The sequence below is a fragment of the Clupea harengus genome, chromosome 14 (assembly GCF_900700415.2).
Source record: "Clupea harengus chromosome 14, Ch_v2.0.2, whole genome shotgun sequence".
In the NCBI taxonomy this organism is placed as follows: Eukaryota; Metazoa; Chordata; class Actinopteri; order Clupeiformes; family Clupeidae; genus Clupea; species Clupea harengus.
This window is the reverse complement of record NC_045165.1, coordinates 3,702,804-3,713,545: the sequence shown is the minus strand read 5'-3', so window position 1 is coordinate 3,713,545 and position 10,742 is coordinate 3,702,804. Positions and strand designations below refer to the sequence as shown.

The 10,742-nt window shown below is 48.3% G+C and overlaps 1 protein-coding gene across 4 annotated transcripts in view; it reads left to right on the top strand.

The window, feature by feature from the left end:
* Window positions 1-10,742, top strand: part of LOC105909810 (zinc finger protein DPF3-like) — a 51,256-nt gene that overhangs the window by 31,009 nt on the left and 9,505 nt on the right. For all 4 annotated transcript variants that reach the window (XM_031580168.2, XM_031580166.2, XM_031580167.2 and 1 more), the window contains exons 4-6: window positions 4,056-4,174; window positions 7,659-7,754; window positions 10,662-10,734. In XM_031580168.2, the coding sequence (XP_031436028.1) occupies window positions 4,056-4,174; window positions 7,659-7,754; window positions 10,662-10,734 (288 nt within the window). The remainder of the gene's footprint in view (window positions 1-4,055; window positions 4,175-7,658; window positions 7,755-10,661; window positions 10,735-10,742) is intronic.

Genomic DNA, 10,742 nt, shown 5'->3' with positions numbered 1-10,742 from the left:
AGAGAGAGAGGAGGAGGGTGAGGAGAGAGAGAGAGGAGGAGGTGTGAGGAGAGAGAGAGAGAGAGGAGGAGGGAGGAGAGAGAGAGAGGAGAGAGAGAGAGAGAGAGAGAGGAGAGAGAGAGAGAGAGAGAGGAGAGAGAGAGAGAGAGAGAGAGAGAGAGAGAGAGAGAGAGAGAGAGAGAGAGAGAGTGTGATGAAAAGCATGTGGCAGCAGGTATGCAGGGCTGTGTGGAGCGGAGAGAAGGAGAGAGAGAGGGAAAAAGAGAGGGAAGGAGAGCGAGGGGTAGGGAGAGAGTGAGGGAAGCAGAGAGAGGGGAAGAGAGAGGAGAGCTAGAGGGAGGGAGGGAGAGAGAGATAGGGGAAGGGAGAGGGAGGGGAAGAGAGAAAAGGAGAGATAGAGGGAGGGAGGAAGGGAGAGGGAGGGGAAGAGAGAGAGAGAAGGAGAGAGGAAGAGATAAAGGGAAAGGGAGGGAGAGAGAGAGAGAGCTGGATGAGGCTCTGCATGCGTACAACATGTCATCAGGGTTGTGCTGTGTTGTGGCCTCTGCCTCGGCTCGAGTGTGTGTGTGTGTGTGTGTGTGTGTGCACTTGTAAGAAAGAGCAGATGCTGATGGTAGCGTGGGCAGGAAACTGTGTGTTTGACTTTGTTAAACTCACTTCTGCCTACACACACACACACACACACACACACACTCACTTACACACACAGATCGGGGGAGAAAGAGACTCTGAATGTGTGGTGGAAGTATAGCCGATGTTCTCTGATATATACTGGTCTCCTTGGTCCATTCCTGCTCTTATGACATATGGTCTCTTGGTGGCTAAGTGCAGTGTGTGTGTGTGTGTGTGTGTGTGTGTGTGTGTGTGTGTGTGTGTGTGTGTGTGTGTGTGTGTGTGTGTGTGTGTGTGTGTGTGTGTGTGTGTGTGTGTGTGTGTGTGTGTGTGTGTGTGTGTGTGTGTGTGTGTGTGTGTGTGTGTGTTGTTGGTGTCGTTGGTGTCTCCCTTCTGTGGACTGGGCTGTCTGTGGGTTTGTGTTGTGGAAACCCTCTGCTTCCAGCTGCCCATCCCCACCACACACACACACACACACACACACACACACACACACACACACACACACACGCTCTGATCATATATCCATAGTGTGTCCCAGTCAGTACCATCACCCAAGACAGAAACAGATGCCACTATTGACAGCTATCTGCTTCACTGCCCTGCGTACCCTTCCTAATAGTAACCTTATGAGGACACTGCATACCCACTCCACTGTTCTACAACCAGTACTCTCCTTTTTACCTCATGTGTGCGTGAATCTGCTCGCTTCTCCCCCCCCCCCCCCCAAGCAGATGGTTCCCCCTCATGAGTTGGGTTCTGCTCCAGGTTTCTTCTGGTTAAAATGGGGTTTGTCCTTGGCCACCGCTGCCATAGGGGGGTTCAGGCGCTGGGCTCTGGAAAGCACCTTGAGACTTTTAAATTGTTAGTGGTGCTGTATAGATAAAACTGCATTGAATTGAATTGAATTGAATTGAATGAAACTGTAGATTCTATCTGTCTATCGCTCTCTCTGTGTGTGTGTGTGTGTGTGTGTGTGTGTGTGTGTGTGTGTGTGTGTGTGTGTGTGTGTGTGTGTGTGTGTTTGAATAAAACTGCAGATTCTATCTTCTGTGTGTGGGTGAGCTTGCTGGAATTGGTGCAGGCTAATGTATGATTCTAGAACCAGCCGTCTTTAGTGTGAATGTGACTGGGACCTGCTCTAAAGCCTTATATCTGAAAACACATATACACACACATACACACACACACACACACACACACACACACACACACACACACACACACACAGCCTTATGTCTGGTAGAAGCCCTGCATCTGAAAACACACATATACACACACACACACACACACACACACACACACAGCCTTATGTCTGGTAGAAGCCCTGCATCTGAAAACACACATATACACACACACACACACACACACACACACACACACACACACACACACACACACACACACACACACACAGCCTTATGTCTGGTAGAAGCCCTGCATCTGAAAACACATACACGCACACACACACACACACAAACACACACACACACACACACACACACACACACACATATACACACACATACACACACACACACACACACACACATATACACACACACAGCCTTATGTCTGGTAGAAGTCCTGCATCTGAGACCGTGTGGGGCACATGCAGCAGTGGGCTGTGATGCTTCATCCATCCACTTCATTAAAACATAAAGACCACCTGCATGCCACATTCAGTGTGATTTAAACACACACACACATACACACACACACACACACACACCACACATTCAGTGTTATATAAACACTATTTAAATGCTGCACGAGGAAGAGTGCAGAAATCTGCATGTAAGGATCTCTTTATGAGGGTGTGTGTTTAGATGCCAGTGTGCACTCTGCTGTGTGTGTGTGTTTAGATCGAATGTAAGGCAAAAATGGTGTGTGTGTGAGGAAAGAGATGATGACGGAACCCCACACACACACAGCAGAGTGCACACTGACTTATAAACACACACACACACACACACACACACACACACACACACACACACACACAGCAGAGATCATACTGGCATCTAAACACACACACACACAGCAGAGAGCATACTGGCATCTAAACACACACACACACACACACACACACACACACACACAGCAGAGTGCCCACTGGCATCTAAACACACACACACACACACACACACACACACACACACACACACAGCAGAGAGCATACTGGCATCTAATCACACACACACCACACACACACACACACACAGCAGAGAGCATACTGGCATCTAATCACACACACACACACACACACACACGGCAGAGTGCACACTGGCATCTAAACACACACACAGCAGAGAGCATACTGGCATCTAATCACACACACACACACACACACACACACAGCAGAGTGCATACTGGCATCTAAACACACTCACAAACACACACACACAGCAGAGTGCATACTGGCCTCTAAACACACACACATACACACAAACCCACAGCAGAGTGCACACTGGCACCTAAACACACACACACACAGCAGAGTTCACACTGGCATCTAAACACACACACACACACACACACACACACATACACACAGCAGAGTGCATACTGGCCTATAAACACACACACACACACACACATACATACACACATACGCACAGCAGACTGCATACTGGCCTATAAACACACACACACACACACACACACACACACACACACACACAGCAGAGTGCACACTGGCACCTAAACACACACACAATCACACACAGCAGAGTGCACACTGGCACCTAAACACACACACACACACACACACACAGCAGAGTGCATACTGGCATCGAACCACACACACACACACCACACACACACCACACACACACACACACACACACATAAACATAAACAGCAGAGTGGATACTGGCATCTAAACACACAGAGCATCCAGAGGCAGGCTCCAGGCAGCAGGGTCTACACACACACAGACACACACACACACACACACACAGGCACGCGCACACAAACACGCCTGAGCACACGCACACACACAACCAGTGAGTATACAACATGTGGAGCACAAACATCTGATTGTTTTTACTTGAATTACAAACGTTGCAGCTGCGTGTGTGCAGTGGTGATGAAACAGTGTGGTGTGTGTGTGTGTGTGTGTGTGTGTGTGTGTGTGTGTGTGTGTGTGTGTGTGTGTGTGTCTGTGTGTGTCTGTGTGTGTGTGTGTTTCTTGCGCAGGCGTGGGTGTGCTCAGGCGTGTTTGTGTGTGTGTCTCACGCAGGCGTGTTGTGTGTGTGTGTGTGTGTGTGTGTGTGTAAACCTGTGTGTTTGTTTACAGCTGTGTCTGTCTATGGTTATGTACGTGTTTGTGGGTATATGTTATCGTGTGCGTTCGTGTGTTGCTCTATGAGACTCTGTGTGTGTATTTTCAGCTGGATTTATGAGTGTGTGTGTGTGTGTGTGTGTGTGTGTGTTTCCAGATGGAGGGCTGTCTGCCAGGGAGTCTCTGCCATCCCAGGGAACCACTCTGGAGGCGCTGCTGAGGGGGGATGCCCTGGACAAGAGGGGCCGAGATGAGGAGAGCCTGCTGGAGATCCAGGTGGGAGCAGCACACACCAGCCTGGCTCTGGCCTGGGCCTGGCCCACATCTGGCCATAATCTGTAGCAGATTTAGTAAGAACCACGGAACACAAGATGTGTTCCGGAGTCATGCACGAGAATAATGCCAGTGTTCTAAAGCCCTGTAGTAATGAATCCTGACTCCATTCTGACGGGGGGGAAAGGAATATTCTAGAACTTTAGGAACCCTTGGGAGTTGCTGTGTATGGTCAGTACAGCTGTGAAGGGATGTCTCTGCCTCTAATGGTGTGTTTCCATATGAATGGTGTTGCTTAGCCCAGTTTAGCCCAGTTTAGCCCGTTAACCAAGCACAGTCTGAATTTGCGTTTCCATACGTCAGGGTCTAATCGCCTTTAAGTAAGGGGTAGAGGCCCTTTAGGAGTGTAAGTAAGCTACTCGCTGGAGACTGTGTCTTTAAGTAAGGGGTAAAGACCCTTTAAGAGTGTAAGTAAGCTAATCGCTGGAGACTGTGTCTTTAAGTAAGGGGTAGAGACCCTTTAAGAGTGTAAGTAAGCTAATCGCTGGAGACTGTGTCTTTAAGTAAGGGGTAGAGACCCTTTAAGAGTGTAAGTAAGCTAATCGCTGGAGACTGTGTCTTTAAGTAAGGGGTAGAGACCCTTTAAGAGTGTACGTAAGCTAATCGCTGGAGACTGTGTCTTTAAGTAAGGGGTAGAGACCCTTTAAGAGTGTAAGTAAGCTAATCGCTGGAGACTGTGTCTTTAAGTAAGGGGTAGAGACCCTTTAAGAGTGTAAGTAAGCTAATCGCTGGAGACTGTGTCTTTAAGTAAGGGGTAAAGACCCTTTAAGAGTGTAAGTAAGCTAATCGCTGGAGACTGTGTCTTTAAGTAAGGGGTAGAGACCCTTTAAGTGTGTACGTAAGGGGATGTTCAGGTGAAGGCGAGGTTGAAAAGGTGAGTTTTGAGGGATTGTTTAAATAGTGCTATGTTGGGAGCCAGACAGATGGCGAGAGGGAGGTCATTCCAGAGGGAGGGTGCAGCAGCAGAGAAGGCCCTCAAAAGAGGTTTAGAGAGAAGGTTTAGTCAAAAGAGTGAAGCTTCCAGGCTAGTATGTCTTTCTTTAGTTAGAGATAACTGAGTTTGTTTTGGTTCAAATGTATTCCATTATTTCTAATCCTGAATCCTTCCTAATATTAATGTTTCTAATACTGTGTGGGCTGGTCTGCCAGCTTGCCAGCTGTCCAGATAACCTTGGAATTTATCGTTGTATCACGTTTATACCACCGTCACAATGAGAGAATACAATTATTTAGTTAAATCAATGTCGGCCCAAAGACACTCACTGTGTACCAGTTACTATCGTTGTTTTAGTTCATTTTCAAACTTTCTAGATTAAACGTCATATGTATCTTGATGTACAGAAATACAGACACACTATGGCAAACGCTGAATGATGGCTGAGCCAATCACACAAGAGTTAGTGGGCCCTAATGTCATTGATGGGCAATGACCTAAAGGTAATCTAATAACTTGTCAAACATTTTCCTCATTAAATAACATGAGCAAGTGCAACTATGGGTGGGTCAGTGCAAGGCGTGTGTGTGTGTGTGTGTGTGTGTGTGTGTGTGTGTGTGTGAGAGAGAGAGATCTGTTTGTAGAAGTGTGTGAGCACATTAGACATTTCACAATGCTCAACTTACTTCACGTAAACAAAATTGGTGACCCTTTATTTGGACAGTCTGCCTACAGAGACGTTACAGATGGTTTGTTGAAATTCAAGTTTGTTCACTGAACATCCCCTCTACCATAAATTGTACTTATAACCAAATAAAGTCTGACCAATGAATCTCCTGAACGCCACATGTTAAAGTTCTGTTAAAGGACTCCATAAAACTCCCTGTGAGGATGGAAGTGATGTGATGAGGTCATCAGCATAGCTGTTAACGGCTGAAAAGCTGTTAGTTTCCTGTTGTTGAACTGGAAGAGCAGAGTTTCAAATTCACCAAAGGAGTCAAGAGTCTCCCTTGTACGTCGCTTTGGACAAAAGCGTCTGATAAATTACTAAATGTAAATGTAAATGTAAGAATGTGTACAAGCTGCACAAAACTGTAAAAAAGCTCTGGAAAAAAGTTTTTGCTAAATGGACTGCATTTATATAGCACTTTTCTACTCCTAGAGCATCAAAGCGCTTTACTGATTAATACCTCAGACATCTATCTACTATCTAAGTTGCCAACCTGCACATCGGGAGCGGTTGGGGGTTCAGTGTCAAGGGCTCAAGGACACTTGATTGAGGAGTCGGGATCGAACTGTGTGTGTGTGTGTGTGTGATCGAACTAGAAGCCTTTGGTTTGCTAAGCGACTCCTCTACCTCCTGAAGCACTATCGGCCCGCAGTGGCTGTATCTAAATGTAAATGTAGGAAAAACAGCCATGGAATGTGTTTCTGAGCCGTTAGTATCTCTGAGATCAGCCCGGTCCGGCTCAGGTCTGGCTGAGGTCTGGCTGAGGTCTGGGTTGAGCATGACGCTCCCATGTTGTGTGAATCAGTAGTTCAGCGCTGCTTATGTAAGCTTTGGCAGAGACCTTCCCGGCATGGGACTCCGTGTGGGAGGGGCGTGATGCCAGTCTTTCGCTGACAGGCCAGTGTCATCCTGTTCCTGTAGGTGTACGTGGGATGGCACTGTTTGTCTCGCACACACACACACACACACACACACACACACACACACACTCACACTCACACTCACACTCTCCCAGTGCCATAGATGCTTCTCTTAGGGTTGGGTTAAGTTGGTGTGCGTGTGCGTGTGCGCGCGTGTGTGTGTGTGTGTGTGTGCACTCAACATCATTAAAACCACAGTTAGTCCTGTTCATCGGCTTCCACTCGAGTGTTGCAGACTGTAAACATATTTAACATTGTGTTATTTGCACAGAAACCCAACTATGGTCTTCTAAGATGACAAGAAGCTCAGTGCGATCCAGTGGGGAAACGTACAAGACCGTGATCTTGTTTCAGAGACGTTTGCGTTGGTTTGGCATCACTCCAGATATTCTGTTTCCTGGTAACTAATGAGAAAGTTGAGCTGCTCTTGTGCGTCCTGTCCATGTCACTCATTCCCTTAACAAACGACCTCATGAATTACCACCGAGACGGCGCTCTCTGTCCGGAGCTGCGTGACGACCTTCGTTAAGGGGCATTTGTGCGCTCTGCTCTGAATCCCTTATGTATCTGGATACGTTCTGTTTTGCTCGTGTTAGGATTTCAGATAGATGGTTACAAATATCCTTCATGTAAAAGCTTCACACTGAAATGTGATTTAAAAATGCCCTTGGCTGGCGGAGTCTTGCACACTCACTAAGCAGCTCAGGCGAAATGTTACTTGGCGGAGAGAGGAATGTTTGATCCCCCAAACTCAAAATGTACTTCTCTTTCTCTCTTTCTTTCTCTCTCTCTCTCTCTGTCTCTACCCTCCCTTCCTCCCTCCCTCCCACTCATCAATTATAGAGGGTTCTAGAAGCCGACGCACAGGAGGACGGTTACCATGACGACGACGACTTTGAAGTGGACACGCCGAAGCGGAAACACAGAGGCAAAGGCAGGGTGAGTGATTGACAGGCGGACACAGCATTACACTCTTCTTAGCGCGGCGCTGTTTCTGCGTAGCACCTTAGACCCTTAACATCACCGCTCGAGTGGGAGAACCAGAGGCTTTCTGCCTGTCACTCAAACAGCTGGGTAATGAGGATGTACTCTGTGTTAAAAACACGCCTTAGAGGTGTACGATATGAATAGCATGTTCGTGCGCTGTTATTGAAGGTTCCTCATCTCTTCTAGAGGTTACCAGGCACAGGTGTGTGTGTGTGTGTGTGTGTGTGTGTGTGTGTGTGTGTGTGTGTGTGTGTGTGTGTGTGTGTGTGTGTGTGTGTGTGTGCGCGCGCGCCACCCACCCTTTCACACACACACCCCAGGCTGGTGGGAGTATTTCCTGTTGTTGAGTCTTACTATGAGAAACTGACTGTCTTTATCAGACTGATCCAACCAGTGAATCATTTCAGTTAGTCAGAGAGCAACTCCTGTGGTCAGGAAGGTAAACCCACAAACAGCCTGAGAGCTGGAATGAGCTGAACCTCATCAGCTGCATCAACTCTGCAGCACTTTAAAGACGACAAAGTGGGGAATTCAAGACTCCGACGCGTCCTCCACAGTGTGAATGCTGAAGTAGCTGTTAATCCTTAGCTACCGCTGTACCGGTAGCGCACTGAAATGATTTGCATATCTCTTTTCCGTTTTACCCTTTGCAAGTAAAATTTGATTTTTATCTTGGCTGATAGTCAAATCCTAGTAGAACTTTTTTATGAAATGTCCATGAAGAGCTTTTTCTTCCCTCCGTGTGTTTTCTGAAACGTCCATGAAGAGTCGAACAGCACAGAACGCCGCAGACTCCCGCAGCTGATCAGGTGGTCTGAGGATTCCCATGAATATTAGAGATGGTACAAGATGTCTTTTTTTAAAGTTTTTTTTATTTATATTTTTAATTTTTTGCATTAAAATAGCGATCCCTCTATCCCCACTCTGAGGTGAGGCTGCAGTTTCTAACCCTGTACTCCCTGTACTCCCTGTGTGTGTGTGTGTGTGTGTGTGTGTGTGTGTGTGTGTGTGTGTGTGTGTGTGTGTGTGTGTGTGTGTGTGTGTGTGTGTGTGTGTGTGTGTGCGCGCAACCCTGTACTCCCCGTGTGCACAGCAGGAGTTTGTACTGCTCAGGCTTCTTTCTTAGAGGAGTCTAGTTCCTGCCCTGTTGGAGTGGATACAGGTCCCTTGTGTGTGTGTGTGTGTGTGTGTGTGTGTGTGCCCCCTAGCTTTGACGGAGTAGATGAGAGGGGCTGCGTTTTAACAGTGGATAACACAAACACAGCTTTAAGGGTTTCTCTCCTGGGATGCTTGTCTTTTCTTGCATGTCATGACGGATCAAAACAAAGCCAATGATCCTTCAGCCGTCAGACCACAGCATCAGTTCTGTTTGTTTGCCTGTGCAGAAGGGCACGGGGTCGCTTTGATGAAACTAGTTGAGCTTGAGAGAAACCCAAAGGATTCAAGCCCAGTAGTTTCCCAGTTATATGCTGACTGTTCAGAGGATCAGATAAAGCCTACACCAGCCCTACACCAGGCCTACACCAGGCCTACACCAGGCCTACACCAGGCCTACTCAAGCCCTACATCAGATCCAGATAAGCCCCACTCAAGCCCTACACCAGCCCCACTCAAGCCCTACACCAGGTCCAGATAAGCTCTACATCATGGTTACACCAGGTCCAGATAAGCTCTACATTATGGCTACACCAGGTCCAGATAAGCTCTACATTATGGCTACACCAGGTCCAGATAAGCCCCACTCAAGCCCTACACCAGGTCCAGATAAGCCCCACTCAAGCCCTACACCAGGTCCAGATAAGCCCCACTCAAGCCCTACATCAGGTCCAGATAAGCCCCACTCAAGCCCTACATCAGGTCCAGATAAGCCCCACTCAAGCCCTACATCAGGTCCAGATAAGCCCCACTCAAGCCCTACACCAGGTCCAGATAAGCCCCACTCAAGCCCTACATCAGGTCCAGATAAGCCCCACTCAAGCCCTACACCAGGTCCAGATAAGCCCCACTCAAGCCCTACATCAGGTCCAGATAAGCCCCACTCAAGCCCTACACCAGGTCCAGATAAGCCCCACTCAAGCCCTACATCAGGTCCAGATAAGCTCTACATCATGGTTACACCAGGTCCAGATAAGCTCTACATTATGGCTACACCAGGTCCAGATAAGCTCTACATTATGGCTACACCAGGTCCAGATAAGCCACTTCAGTCAGCCACACTTGGACTGGATGCTGCAGCAGAGGGGCTGTCCCATCTTCGAGACGATCTCCAGGGATAAAGAGAACTCCCCGTGCTGTTAAAACGCCTCTGGCTGCTGGCTCATTGACTAACTCTATAATCCCCAAAGGTGCTCCAGGGGCCTTCCCCCTCAACCATAGTTTCAGTTCCATATGATACTACGCAAGCGTCTGAGCGCTCCCACTGCCACAGTCCCACAGGTTTGCGAGAGGAGACTCTGACACCGCAGACATTGAAGTACACGTATGAGTCACTCACTGGGGCACCTGTCGGTCCGTCTGTGTGCTCTTCACCGTGAGCTAACTCTCTCTTCTCTCTCTCTCTCTCCCCTCTCTCTCTCTCTCTCTCCCCCTCTCTCTCCCCCCCCTCTCTCTCTCTCTCTCTCTCTCTCTCTCTCTCTCTCTTTTCTCTCTCTCTCGCTTCTCTCTTCTCTCTCTCTCTCTCTCTCTCCCCCCTCTCTCTCCTCCCCCTCTCTCTCTCTCTCTCTTTTCTCTCTCTCTCGCTTCTCTCTTCTCTCTCTCTCTCTCCCCCCCCTCTCTCTCCTCCCCCTCTCTCTCCCCCCCTCTCTCTCTCTCTCTCCCCTCTCTCTCTCGCTCTCTCTCATTGTCTGTCTGCCTGCGCAGGGTCGAGGGTCAGGCCGGCGAAGGAATGATGCCAACGCGATGGACGATCAGGACAAGCCATACGTCTGTGACAGTAAGTGC